This window comes from Xenia sp. Carnegie-2017, unplaced genomic scaffold (assembly GCF_021976095.1).
Source record: "Xenia sp. Carnegie-2017 unplaced genomic scaffold, XeniaSp_v1 HiC_scaffold_24, whole genome shotgun sequence".
In the NCBI taxonomy this organism is placed as follows: domain Eukaryota; kingdom Metazoa; phylum Cnidaria; class Anthozoa; order Malacalcyonacea; family Xeniidae; genus Xenia; species Xenia sp. Carnegie-2017.
Window position 1 is genome coordinate 1,895,629 of NW_025813487.1, and position 15,560 is coordinate 1,911,188.

A 15,560-nucleotide genomic window follows, 5' to 3' on the forward strand; every position below is an offset into this window, starting at 1 on the left:
TATCCATGTGGGATCTACAATATAAAAATATGAAAAATATGTACGACATTTCATGATGAAGAACTCTACATATGATGTTAGTTTGCGTTTTAAATTCTTAATCAGATATATTGAGAATGGGAAATTGTTATATGTTTTCTGTTTGACTATCCAAATGGTAGGACATTCACCAACATTGCACGAATAGCTTTAGCCGGTTAAGTTTGAAAGATGTAACAAGTTTCAAACGATCAAAGGCTTCATCGTTATCAAAGCATTTTACATTGAAAGCTTTCATATTACGAGGCCTACCATTAAGACTAGTTGATTATTCCATGCAACTCATACTTCAGTACTTCGTCAGTAAAGAGACAGAATTCACCTTACTTTCTACAACGTTTAAATGACTAGTTTTCCGTTGTCAACATTTGTTTAATTTTGTCATGAATAAAATTTTTATTGTGATTGGCTCTTTAGGAGCTTTTCACCTTTCACAAAGACCATAAGTAATTATCCTTCAACGTATTTAAATAAAAATTTTCATCAGAATCTACATATTTTTTGCATTTTAATGTCGGTATGCAAAGCAAAGATGCATTATGTTGTAGGTTAAGATTCATGAGACGATAATGAATTTATAAACTAGACTTTAATTTTGTCCAAATATTAATTAAATCTAGCAGTCATGTCTTGCTGGGTTAAGGTAAGTATCAGGTTTAAGGGCGTTCTGTTTTGCCCCGAGGTTCTACTACTAAAAATATGGTAGACAGTCGTAGAAAATTGAGCAAGAAAATAGTTACGGCTCTCGTTCATTGCAAGTCTACACCTTAAACTCTGAAAAAAGCACTTCTATGCACTCAACCACATAGTGCATTGGAGACAGATGGCACATTTAGCGTATTTATATTCATTGCATATATTCAGTTATAACTAATGTGACATTGAAGAAACAAACCAGAAATCAGTAGCCTTAATGAAAACCATTAAGATTTTAACAAGAACAATAGAGATAAATCCAAAAACAAATTACCATTTATCGTCAGTTTGGTCGCTTACATTTGTAGTTTCCAGCCGTAGGATCTATTTTCATATATGATTATGAAACAAGGATTTTCCTCTTTCAAATTTGCTTTTGCTGCTGCTATCAACATTTAAGACGTAATACTGATAGTATATATCTGTACATCGCGGCTTTCAAATAACATGTCATCGAAGAGAGTTGAAGGCAACAACTTTATTTTGATTGGCACAATCACAAATCTTTATACTTGTCGTCTATGTGTAAAGTCTTGTTCCATCTCATGAACAACATTTACTTTCCATGACGCCTCGTGGTTTATATGTGGCTTGAAGTGAATAGTATCTTTATAAATAGTGTTGAGCATGTCATTATATGTATTTGTCCAACATGATTGTTTAACCCACTGGGAGCCGTGCCTTTTCAAACGTTCGTAAACGTGCCTTTTCGTTTGGTGATTGTTGCCTGAGCAAAAACGGCTTCTATAGGGTTAAAATACATTGTTTGTACTTGAACAAATTACCGGATATCTATCAAATCTAATTTTCAAAACAAAACGCATTGTTGTCAAACAAAAGAACTATGATCTCCCTACATTAATATATATGAAATGCTAGTAGCAATTGACCATTTTCCTGTGATATTGCGTTAATTATTTATCAATTAAATTATTCAGCATATTAAATAACGCTAATATTATAATTTTGGGCTAGAAGATGTTGGTGACGTCAATCAGAACGCCCTTAAACCATTCCCAGAACCTTGACAGATCAAGATACGACTGCAAAATTCAATGAAGATTTCCTCAAAATTAAAGTCTAGTTTTTAAATTCATTAAGGTCTAATGAATCCTAACCTACCCTACAACATCATGCATCGTTTGATGTTACGTCAATTATTTATTAATTAAACATATTTAGCCTATTAAATAACGCTAATTTATAATTTTGGTTTTGAAGATGTTGGTTACGTTAATGAGAACGCCTTAAACCATTCTCACAGTATATTATCACAGAATAAGAATATACAGAAGTTCACTCGTGTTGGAACCTTTGATGTTTTTATTCTTAGGCATGTTGCGCCGCGCATGGTGGCCGCCATTATTACAGCCAGTTGATTAGGGTTTTTGACTTTTTCCCAACCTTCAAAATGATCCAAAATCGTTTCTAAAGTCAAAATATTCTCGAATTCATTATTAAGTATTGATGTCATGTAATTTTAATGGTTGGAAACCAGTAACAAACCCTAATCAACTAGCTGGAATAATGGCCATTGTAAGGACACGTTGGCTACCTGAGTGACCCTTCTGTATAGTCATGATTCTGTGCTAATATTGATTTTGGGCTTGAAGATGTTGGTGACGTCAATCAGAACGCCTATAAACCATTCTCAGAACCTTAACCTATCAAGATATGACTGCAAGATTGTATGAAGATTTGGTCAAAACTAAAGACTAGTTTCTAAATTGATTAAGGTCTTATGAATCTAACCTACTCCACAACATCACGCATCGTTACTTTGCATAACGACATTAAAACGCAAAAGAAATTGTAAGATTCAAAACGATTTTTATACTTAAACGCGTTGAACGTGGTCAAGACGTGGTCTCTTATATTGACAACTAAAGATTGAAAGATTTGGGCACAGAGTGGCCAAATCTGTTCACAATGTTTACATTCGTGTGACTACTAACAGCACAATGCTACAGAGTAATGATTATACAGAAGGGTCACCCAGGTGTACAACACGTCCTCATGTTGGCCATTATTTTAGCCAGATAATTAGAATTTCTCACTTGTTTCCAACCATTAAAATTAAATGACGTCAATACTAAGTAATGAATTCAAGTATGTTTTGACGTAAGAAATAAGTTCGGATCAATTTAAAGGTTTGGAAAAAGTCAAAAACCTTAATCATCTAGCTGGAATTATGGCGGCCACCATGCGCGGCACGACATGCGCGAGGACAAAATCATCAAAGGTTCCGACACGAGTGACTCTTCTGTATATTCTTACATTGTGGTAAGGGTTAGAGCATGATCACGTGTGTTCTATGAGATTAAGAGTCCCAAGGATTAGATAGAGATACCTTTATCTAATGCGAGGGTCTCTTAATCCCATAAGACACAAGTAATTAAGCTCTAACCGTCTTAGAACATAGTCAAAGCCACGAGGGATTATTTATGTTAGTGAATTCAAGGTCCTGTCTACACGTATACAGACTCATTTGTACCTGCAAACATTTGTTCCGGATTCAAAACTTTACGCGTCCACATGTATGCAAATTTGATGCGTTTTTGTGTGTCCACACGTAGCCGCGAAAACGATACAAATACCCAATTATTACTTACAGAGCATGCGCTAATACGAATAATGAACTGGCTATAAAATGTCGAAATATCCGACAAAGCTAGTGCATCAAGATATTAAAAAAAAAGTAGTAAGAATGAAGCTTTTATGTGGACATATGATGAAGTGGATCTTTTACTGAGATCCGTTTTAGAATATAAAATAACAAAAATGTTTAAGGACACATTTCTGACAACTGGCATTGAAATGAGCCGTATCAAAACTGCTCTCCCTCTTTCCATAATACGTTAGATAATTTAAGGCGGCAAAAATAAATCGCATAAACGCAACATTGCTCGAAAATAGGACAGTTGAAATCAAAAAATGACTTTGGCGCCATTTTAATGCATAGGATAACGCATGATAAATGTGGATTGGATTAGGGCAGCGGTGCGTAGGTAGAAATTATATTTCATCGATATACGTCATCGTTTTGAAATCATTCCGTTACAGTATGTCCTCACATGTCCGGATTTGATGCGTTTTCAAAAGTTTCCAATCTGGAGACCGTTCAAAAGTTTGCAGTTACAGTAGGTGTTTTCGCTGGATACGTGTGGACGATAAGTGTAACTGCAAAAAATATTTGGGGAAACGAATGAATCCGGATACGTGTGGACGGGGCGTAAGATGCCTTGTTTTCAATTAGGTGATTATCAGTTAGTAATGATTGTTTCAGTGTAAGAAAAGTAATTAAAATTTAAAAATGAAAAGATATAATATCTTTATGCAGCAATTTTTAAAATCGTTTATTTTGAACATCAAAAAAAAACTTACTTGTGTACAGTCAACTGCAATGGTGACAATCATGGCACATTTTGTTTGACAAGCCAACTCAAAAGGAAGAAAATATTGATCTGCTGTAATGAATGTTTGCTGACCAGGTAGTGGAGGTAGAGTTACAGAAGAAACATTCCTGAAGATTTTATTATAAATAAATCAAACCAACATTCTCGTTTATAAATCTAACTATTGAACAATAAAACTTAGCAAATTTGTGAGCATGCGTAGTCTGGATATAACTGTGAATTTATTAAGATTCAAGGTTAATAACTCATTTTGGTCATGTTAAAATTGGAAAATTGGAAAGAAAATTGGACAACTTTACATAATTAAACTTACCCTGTAGATTTTTCATTTCCTTGAACAGCGTTTATTTCCATATAACTCAAGAAGAATATGAACCAGCGATTGACACTAAAAATAACTGTTTGCCACAACAATTGAGCAATTTTAAAGATACTATCGACAGCGTTCGTTGACATCCTGAATGAGGGATTACTACACTTAATGTTTTGTTGATAGCAAATGCAGAAACTGGTTGAAAATGCATAAAAACATAGAGCAAATAGAATCCAAATACATCAGCAATAACTACAATCATTACTTATGGATTTATACCTAAAGCCGTTTCGCAAGCTTTCTTTAGTTGTGAATGATGAGACTTTTTTGTTTCTTTATCGAGTAGAATTCTTTGTAAAGCACCAGATAGGAACACGTTCTTTGTTTTCACGTTCTTCTGCATGACTGAATGATTTAAAAAGTTCAAAAGGAATGAAAATAAAACCTTACTAAGGCATCTCTATGAATTACTATTCCACTGGAATTCCGCCATCTTTCCATGTTTCATTCCATTTAATCACGTGACTATAAGAAAGTATGCGGAGCAACTGTGAATGGTGGAGGATTGGGTCGAGAAAAACCAAAACTTTAAAATTCTGAATAACAAATGTTGTGGTCGTCTTTATTTTGACCACATTTTGACGATGAGAATTGAGAATTGACAGCCCGACTCATTTTGGCCATCAGAATCAGACTCATGGTTTGTCCGTTTTCTATGTGCACTCGCTGCGAGTGTTAAAAGAAGTGATTTTTTAAACAAGAAAAATCGTCTGAAATTCACAATACATTATGCAATACCATAACTAGTAGGATGACTAAGCCATTGATTGATCTTGCTTTAAGCCACAGCCTCGTAGTATGTAAACATAACACAAGATATTAAAATAAAATCAAAAGTGAACATCGTAGGTTATATACTTTAGTCATTCATTTCAGAATGCAAATTCACAATAAAATGAATGGTTTTTGCTGTTTTCAACTTAATCATAAACGATATACAATTACTCAATTAAATGTATTTTTTGTCTAAATATTCCAACATGTTTGCTTTATTTAAATGATAAAGTGCATGTAGATATGTTGTATTGTAGTAAGGCATAAAAATAAAATCAATTTTCTCGTTTTTACGATGATTTCTTAACAACGACATTTAAGTTCTCAAATAACATACTGATATGTCAGAGCAAAACTAGAACGTAATTGGGCGGGGTAAATATTCATATATTCAGCTCTGCCCTGCTGACTTCTGTTGAAATTAACATCGCAAACAAAAGAAATCAGCAGGGCAAAGCTGAACATATGAATATATACTCCCAAATTAACGTTCTAGTTTCGCTCATGGAAGGGTGAATATATAAAAAAACGACGGCACACAGCTATAATAAAAAATTCCTGGTTATTTTTAACACCGACAAATTTCGCAGTTTAAGCATGTAAAAGCACTTTAATTCCATACATTTAGTAAATAAGTACGGGTGATTTCTGATAAAAACACTTGAAAAATTAAATATATTTATATTATATATTATGTAATTCTTTTAAAAATTTTGATCCAAAGGATGAGAACTGTGCTACATTATTATCCGTAAAATCTTAGTTTGAGTTTGACGTCAAAACAAACATTTACAAACTATCTCGTGCATTGCACGTTGTTATAAAACGTTTCAATGTTTCAATTAAAGGGGAACTCCACCCAAAAATAATGTTGGTCTTAAAACTTTGTCTGTCCCGTGAAAATAAATATGCGGCAATTTTTTTGTTTGTTTGATTCAATATTTTCACAAAAAATGAGTTGAAATGCTGCAGCTAGGGCATCCGGTGCGTGGGAGCAGAAATATGTCAGCGGCTTGTATTGACGTCATATCGTCAATTGCTCCTCAAAGCTTTATGTAAAGTCATTGCACAGTCATAATAAACTTGCGTCAAAATGCTTCTCCTAATCACAAAATGTTTCTTTTCGAAACGTCAGAATTTTTTATTCGTAGGTATATACACAAGCAACTTTATAGCTTACATGCAAGTATTGAGCTGGTTATTTGTATTCTGTTTTAATAGAACGGTTTCACATCCATAAAGGCCATTATCGCACAGTTTCCGCACTACATATAGAACTTGAATGTCGATTAATATTATTTTTTAAAAAATACGAAGGTTTCTTTGTGTGGAAACTGTGCGTAATGCCGTTTGCTTGTCCTCCGAATTCAACCTTAACAACAGTTTCCACTGATGTGAAACCAATCTATTGCCCTTAATAAACATTGAATAATAATAAACATGGTTGTGTAACTCATTACGGTTAGAAAATAATCCTACTTAAAACCATTGTAAAAATAGCCTTTCGTGCATAGAATTAAGGTGTAGTTTCCTTGACGTAAAGTAAGAACTTATAGTTTCCTAATTATTGTACATAATTTCCTTTTTAAGTCACATTTGGGACGAAAATTTATTTCCTACGCACGAAACCATTGGTATAAATAGAAGTAAAATTAGAGACTACGCAGTAGAGTTGTTATTGGATAAGAAAAGTCGTACTTCTTTCTTAATCAAAATTCTATAACTAAGAATCAGAGTGCAGATCAATTTGGACGAACTAAACGAACGTGATAGCCCAGGGCATAATGCCAAGTATGGTACTTATACAATGATGGCTGACTCTGGTAAGATAGTAACTTTTAATGTTGTGCAAAGTACTGAAGTCAGTTCTTCTAATGCTATGGAGAAAAAAGCATTTGAAAGATGTCTGTCTGAAGTTGAAAAGCTAGTTCCTGTTAAGCGAATAACAACAGATAGACATGTTTCGATTGCCAGTGCTATGAAAAACAAACACCCTCATATTGATCACCAATATGATGTGTGGCATTTGTCTAAATCTGTCACAAAAAAACTAACAAAGAAGGCTAACATTAAGGGAAATGATGACTTGACCCATTGGATTAAGTCCATTTCTAATCATCTTTGGTGGTGCTCTGCAAGTTGTAACAAGAATGCAGAAGAATTGGTGGAAAAATGGAAGTCTGTCCTTAACCACATTTCCAACAAGCATTTCTGGAAGGGGAACACATATTTTCATCAATGTTGCCACCAACAATTAACAGAAAAAGAAACAAAGCAGAAGAAGTGGTTATCTCCTACTTCACAAGCATATATCGCTGCAGAGAAGGTGATATGTGACAAGAGGCTTCTAAAAGACTCGGAAGCTATCTGAGTTTTGTCACACAGGAGAGTTGGAGGTTTACCATTCCCTTTTACTGAAATATTGCCCAAAGCGAGAGCATTTTCATTTCCTGGGATGGTAGCCCGCACTCAGTTAGCAGCATTAGATCACAACAACAATATTAAACGTGATAAAGCAGTTATTAAGTCAGGGACAAACAAAGGGCAAGACCGTTACAAAATGATTTTTGCTAAAACACAGAAGCAATGGGTTGTAAAAGCAATGAAAGAAAAGAAAGAGTACCAGTACATTGATAAACTACTTGCGGAGGTTGTGAATGCATGCAAAACTGAGGAGATTGAACTTGTACATCATGGCGAGAATCTTCCAAAGAACATTTCTAAATCATGTCCACCCAGGAAAGAAGTACTTGTAAAGGAACATCAGTCTAGATTTGCATAAAATGTCAGTGGTGATGTTAGCTATGGCAATAGGTTTTGCCATACCCATATAATATGACGTTGAATCAGTGAAGACAACTTTTGTACTACTTAAAAATGTTCATTCTTAAATATTAACATAGCAAAACCTTTTGCTATAGCTAGTTTCACCACTGCATTACACAAACTATTCATGTAATTAATTATAGTTATATTATAACCAGTGTAATAGCCAAGCCACATTTATAATCATTTCTTTGTAAATCTGGTTTTTTGTAATAAATTAATAATAATAAATGTGCATAGCATGACCTATAAATGAGCTGGCTATGCCACTTTAATATTGACATACAAAGTAATTGTAATGGGTATACCTATATCATAATAAAATACTTCATTCATCAACATAGTGGAAGCCTTCAAATTGAAATTCCTCTGCAAGGCCAGGTGGAGGAAATGTTTCTCTAATGCAGTAACTGCACATGATGGCAAGATGACTCTCACTTCTCTACCCAAGACACCCCAGCACCATCTTGCCAACTGTCTATATGCAATATGGCGGTACAGTTTGTCTTCGGGCCCATCATATGCTACCTCATATTGCTGCTTGTACTGGTACCAAGCTGTTTGTAAAACCCACCTGTTAAGACAAACAGGCTCAAAACCAGGATGTTGTGTAATGCACAAAGGGACTTCGGTGGTCTCATTCGTTTCTACTGCCTCTAAATTTTGTCACAAATATTGGAAATCTCTTTGCAGCATAAACATTCCTCGTTATTATCCATTATTTGGCAGTTACCACATTGACACCTGAATATGTTAAAAGAAAGGATCTTGAAAAGTAAATGTCAAAACTTCAACAAAATTGTATCTTACAATAAAAACTTTAAAATCTAAAGTATTATGTGTGTGTGGACGTGGTCAACTTCAAAAACTGAAAACGTACTTTTGAGATAGAAACAATGGTCTAGAATAATATAACATTTTACTACCCACCATTCAAGATTGTCGCGCCGAGATTCATCGTCAATATACAAAAATTCCTGTTCTTCGTTATCCTCAAACTGGTGAGCTTCTTCGTGTTCATCAGCCGGCCATTCGGGCTCAAACTGATATGGCCGAATATTCTTTGTTGGATTGTCTTCCATTTCGCTATCGATTGATGAATTAGGCCGAGGTTCTTCCAAAAAAGCCATTATAAGCGATTGTTTTGTTTTTGTGCTAGGCTGTGCGTTATTATTTTACTTTGTTGTAAACTCAACTCCAAATCGGTTTGACGATATGACGTCAAAATAATTTCCGCTGACGCTTTCAGTGCCCACGCTGCTAAGCCTCAAAACAGCTCAAATAGCGCACTTGAAGACGCGATTTTGTCAAAAATAAAATAGCTGATGTAAAAATTTCAAAAATATAGTAACCTTTGCATAAAAATGGAACTTTTAAGACCAACATTATTTTTGGGTGGAGTTCCCCTTTAAGAAATAAAAGATGTTTACTGTGTTTGCACAGGATTATGCAAACCGAGGAGACATTTGGGAGAACATAAGAGATGATCAGTGCAAGCCCGAGACCAAAGGTCCAGGGTTGCACGTGCTCGAGGTTCTCACAAACCTCTCCAAGGCTTGCATAAGGCAGTGGAAACACGAAAACATCTTTTATTTCTTTTATTAACAATAATGTGAAAAGACAAACGCTTCCATTTTTCTCTAAAATGTATTCATGATCAATTTGCAAATTCTCTTCGACTGATTTATTGTTTCGATTGATTTGATTGGTTGAGCTCAGATGTACTTTGCACTGGCTAATGCAAACTCAGCTCTAGAACAATCAACGCACGCGTTTCATTGTGTTTATTTTATAATTTAAGATTGCCAACGATAGTTCAAACACAGCAGGAACAGATGAGACGCCATTCTTTGATAATGCGACGCATAAATATTGTTTTATAGCGTTGATAAACATTGGATGAGTACGGAAAACAGGTCCGGCACTTTGTAGACAAGTTAACAGCAACTCCAGTGAGAGAATTTTAGATCTGAGCTCATGCGATCTGAAAATAATGAAAGGTTTTTTATCGCGAGTAAATCTTAAAAGCTAATGCTAAAATCTTACTTTAAAAAAGTACTGATAGAGCTTTCTTTTATATGTCAGGTCAATTTAGTTGAGTTCAATTTGTTTATGTAGTACATAAAGTTATATCAATAAGAGATGACCTTTACTGCATGATCTTTAAGAACAATTATGATCTTAGTTAGAGATATCTATAGTATAAATAAAGTTTGTTTGATTTAGGTTTCCTTCTGAAGTAATATTGGATAAAGAAGATATAAACGAACAGTTTGATACATGTATCTTAGAATCAAAAAAAAGTCAAAGTTTCTGTAGTAAAGATATTCATGATGACATGAACTGATAGTACAATATAAATTAGCACAAACCACTTTTTTGAAGTGACTTATGATCAATGAGAGTTTCATACATTATCAACATACATCTCAAAAAACTGTAGCTAACTTACTTGGGATCCAACGGTCCTTCCGCAAGCGGTTTCATTGATAGTTTACACAAGGACCTAAACACTAAGAATGCATCCTTCTGGGTGATATGAGAAAATCTTTGTTGAGGTGGCTTGCCTTCACTTGACGTCTCGCTGGGCATATCAGACTGAGACTCGGAGACGGAACTTCGTGCAGTTTCATTCCCATCATCCTCCTTGGGCTCTGAAACTTCGCCAGTTGTCGAGTTATTTGTCTTTGCTTCTGAATCAACATCAACGCTATTTGGTGGGATTACTTTGGTTTCAGATGGATCACTAACATCTTGTACCTGGGTCACACATGGGGAATCGCCATTAACGGACTCGTCATTAACATTTGAACTTCCATCGAGATGTTTTTCTTTGGCAATCTTCACTGATTCTTCACTTTCTTCACCTATATTGTCTTTTGTATTGTCATTTGAAAAAGTCTTAGAAGGCAAGTCATCTACAGCAGCATTGTTCAACGCGTCTGAGTCATTTAAATGCTGTTCTTTATCAACAGACTCCGAGACATTAGTGTCAACTGTTGTTTCGACTAAATCTTGTTTTGTGTCATCGTTCACAGCATCACTGACACCATCAACAACATCTTTTACACTCTTCTCTTCAACCATTGATTCTTCATTCATGATAACTGTATCATTAACATCCTTATCTTTAACTTCCGTGGAAGAAACGGAGACTTCGCTATCTGTAAATGAAAGCCATCAAAAATATTGAAAAATAAGGATTGGTCAGCAATATCGTCGTAAAGCCGGTTTTTGAAAACAAAAGAAATACGTAGACAATTTTTTTTTGCACAGGGTGGTTGATTATCTTCTCAGACAATTTCAGGGGGGAGGTTCAAATTTCCAAAACCAAGTAGAATTTCTTTCTTACCGTTCACACCTTCAACTTTATCGTCGCCATGATGGATTTCACCATTTGGTAAAGGATTGATGTCAGTTTTCTCCTCCTTTTTGCTGATTTCTTCTGATTTAAAATTATTGCTATCATCCTTTTCTTCATTTTCATTTTCAGTCTATTGATATACAATATGATGCAATATTATGAACATTGACATCTCTATTGATGTACAATATGATACAATATTATCAACACTGACATGTCTATTGATGTACAATATGATACAATATTATCAACATTGACATGTCTATTGATGTACAATATGATACAATATTATCAACATTGACATGTCTATTGATGTACAATATGATACAATATTATCAACATTGACATGTCTATTGATGTACAATATGATACAATATTATCAACATTGACATGTCTATTGATGTACAATATGATACAATATTATCAACATTGACATGTCTATTGATGTACAATATGATACAATATTATCAACATTGACATGTCTATTGATGTACAATATGATACAATATTATCAACATTGACATGTCTATTGATGTACAATATGATACAATATTATCAACATTGAAATGTCTATTGATGTACAATATGATACAATATTATCAACATTGACATGTCTATTGATGTACAATATGATACAATATTATCAACATTGACATGTCTATTGATGTACAATATGATACAATATTATCAACATTGACATGTCTATTGATGTACAATATGATACAATATTATCAACATTGACATGTCTATTGATGTACAATATGATACAATATTATCAACATTGACATGTCTATTGATGTACAATATGATACAATATTATCAACATTGACATGTCTATTGATGTACAATATGATACAATATTATCAACATTGACATGTCTATTGATGTACAATATGATACAATATTATCAACATTGACATGTCTATTGATGTACAATATGATGCAATATTATCAACATTGACATGTCTATTGATGTACAATATGATACAATATTATCAACATTGACATGTCTATTGATGTACAATATGATACAATATTATCAACATTGACATGTCTATTGATGTACAATATGATACAATATTATCAACATTGACATGTCTATTGATGTACAATATGATACAATATTATCAACATTGACATGTCTATTGATGTACAATATGATACAATATTATCAACATTGACATGTCTATTGATGTACAATATGATACAATATTATCAACATTGACATGTCTATTGATGTACAATATGATATAATATCATCAACATTGACATGTCTATTGATGTACAATATGATACAATATTATCAACATTGACATGTCTATTGATGTACAATATGATACAATATTATCAACATTGACATGTCTATTGATGTACAATATGATACAAAAATATTATGTTCATCAAAACAAAACTTACAGCTTGACTTTCCATTCTCTGAAACACAAGACTTATCATTTGCGTCAGTGTTGCCTTTGCTGTTGTTTGACTAATAAGACTTTTACTGGCAAGGCAAATGTTGTAAACTGTTCTAACTGCTTGAAGTAAAGTTCCTTCATGAACTTCACAAGTACTTGATGTAACAGCTGTTAGAAGAGCCTGTAAATATAGATAATAAAAATATACACATTATAAAAATAAGATCATTTTCAACTGTTCACAGTTAACACATAGACCTTTTAAATCTTGTTGGAATCCAATTATTCAATGTGATATTTAAAAAACTCATGGCACATGAAATGTAAAAAACATAGGGATACATATGTCATTACCCTCTTTAAATTCCTCAAGGATATATCATTTCTCTCATTAAATACTTTAACAGTTTGACATTACTTTTTATAAATACCTTTATAATTTGTATTTGAACATTTACATCAGTATTTATACTGGTAAAGCAAGTACAAATAGTCTTGATAATTCTGTCAATTAAACGCCTCTCTGGTTCAATGGAGTCTGGTGTATCGCCAACAATATGACCATAAGCAATGAGTTTCTATAAAAAAAGAATGTTTGAAATACTCCAATTTATAGAAGCAAAATACATGACCTAGATTTGTGAAGGAATACAAAATGGTGGTGAAAAGACACAAGTGAAGTTGTGAGGCTTGGGGATGAGTACTGTTGATACATAAGGATAGCAATATTGACAATTTCTAGGAGAAATTTAGGAGGTAACTAACAAAAGAAAATACCGCAGGAACTAATTTTGTTCTATCAAATTGCAATAACTTAATAACAATGCGATGAAAGAGTTTACAATATTATATCTATTTCTTACAACTAAAGACTCCAAGTGTCCTAACACATCAAAAAAATTCAACTTACTTGTATACAGTCAAGTGCAATGGTGACAATCCTGGCACATTTTGTTTGACAAGCCAACTCAAAAGGAAGAAAATATTGATCTGCTGTAATGAATGTTTGCTGACCAGGTAGTGGAGGTAGAGTTGCAGAAGAAACATTCCTGAAGATTTTATTATAAATAAATCAAACCAACATTCTGGTTTATAAATCTAACTTTTGAACAATAAAACTTAGCAAATCTGTGCGCATGCGTAGTCTGGATATAACTGTGAAATAATTAAGATTCAAGGTTAATAACTCATTTTGGTCATGTTAAAATTGGAAAGTTGGAAAGAAAATTGGACAACTTTACATAATTAAACTTACCCTGTAGATTTTTCATTTCCTTGAACAGCGTTTATTTCCTCTAGAATAGATCAAAATCATAAAGAGATCATTTTGTAAAGCAACATTCCTGAACACAGCCGTACATTATATTCATTGCACACGTTGACATACATTTCTCCAGAAACATATATACATATAACTCAAACAGAAGAACATGAAAAAGCGATTGACACTAAAAAATAACTGTTTGTCACGTATAAAAAAGTACAAATCATACATTGAGCAATTTTAAAGATACTATCGACAGCGTTCGTTGACATCCTGAATGAGGGATTACTACACTTAATGTTTTGTTGATAGCGAATGCAGAAACTGGTTGACAATGCATAAAAACATAGAGCAAGTAGAATCTAAATACATCAGCAATAACTACAATCATTACTTATGGATTTATACCTAAAGCCGTTTCGCAAGCTTTCTTTAGTTGTGAATGATGAGACTTTTTTGTTTCTTTATCGAGTAGAATTCTTTGTAAAGCACCAGATAGGAACACGTTCTTTGTTTTCACGTTCTTCTGCATGACTGAATGATTTAAAAAGTTCAAAAGGAATGAAAATAAAACCTTACTAAGGCATCTCTATGAATTACTATTCCACTGGAATTCCGCCATCTTTCCATGTTTCATTCCATTTAATCACGTGACTATAAGAAAGTATGCGGAGCAACTGTGAATGGTGGAGGATTGGGTCGAGAAAAACCAAAACTTTAAAATTCTGAATAACTAATGTTGTGGTCGTCTTCATTTTGACAACATTTTGACGATTAGAATTGAGAATTGACAACCCGACTCATTTTTGGCCATCAGAATCTTACTCATGGTTTGTCCATTTTCTATGTGCACTCGCTGCGAGTGTTAAAAGAAGTGATTTTTTAAACAATAAAAATCGTCTGAAATTCACAATACATTATGCCAGGGGTCTCCAAACTACGGCCCGCGGGCCAGATGCGGCCAGCTGGGCCTTTCAATCCGGCCCGCAGAGACACGTAAGAAAAAAAATAATATTTTTCAACAAATTAAACTTTGTGCACAAAGTTCACGTTATGACGCAAGCCAACAAGCAAGAGTGGCTTACGTCAATTTTTGTCCCAACTTCCTACTTCCGTTTCAAGCACATTGTGAAATTTAAAAAGCTGGGGCCGGTTGTATAAAGCTCTTAAAGGACACATGCAAGCTAGAAGACAACTTTATTTTATTGTAATGCCTATAGCGTGAAAATAAGACGTACCAAGTTTCAAAGTCGTCCGCGAAATATTTCAAAAGATATTTAGGGTTATAATCGGTAAAAACACGATATTCGATGACCATTGCTAAAACGCCGTGAGATTTTTTAAGTCTGGGAACTGGGAAAGAGTGACGTAATAGTTGACGTAAACAAGCTTC

At 33.8% G+C, this 15,560-nt stretch overlaps 2 protein-coding genes across 2 annotated transcripts; both read right to left on the reverse strand.

Moving 5' to 3' along the window:
• Positions 1 to 1,327: 1,327 nt before the first annotated feature.
• Positions 1,328 to 5,312, reverse strand: LOC124451540 (brefeldin A-inhibited guanine nucleotide-exchange protein 1-like). The gene is made up of 4 exons (XM_047002202.1): positions 4,749 to 5,312; positions 4,465 to 4,509; positions 4,120 to 4,258; positions 1,328 to 1,479 (listed from the first exon to the last, which is right to left on the reverse strand). The coding sequence occupies exons 1-4, from the start codon at positions 4,865 to 4,867 to the stop codon at positions 1,396 to 1,398; spliced, it is 387 nt and encodes a 128-aa protein (XP_046858158.1). The 5' UTR covers positions 4,868 to 5,312; the 3' UTR covers positions 1,328 to 1,395.
• Positions 5,313 to 9,850: 4,538 nt separating this feature from the next.
• Positions 9,851 to 14,844, reverse strand: LOC124451518 (brefeldin A-inhibited guanine nucleotide-exchange protein 2-like). The gene is made up of 8 exons (XM_047002179.1): positions 14,576 to 14,844; positions 14,159 to 14,198; positions 13,814 to 13,952; positions 13,335 to 13,481; positions 12,905 to 13,084; positions 11,477 to 11,618; positions 10,577 to 11,288; positions 9,851 to 10,108 (listed from the first exon to the last, which is right to left on the reverse strand). The coding sequence occupies exons 1-8, from the start codon at positions 14,697 to 14,699 to the stop codon at positions 9,886 to 9,888; spliced, it is 1,707 nt and encodes a 568-aa protein (XP_046858135.1). The 5' UTR covers positions 14,700 to 14,844; the 3' UTR covers positions 9,851 to 9,885.
• Between the last annotated feature and the right edge of the window lie 716 nt (positions 14,845 to 15,560).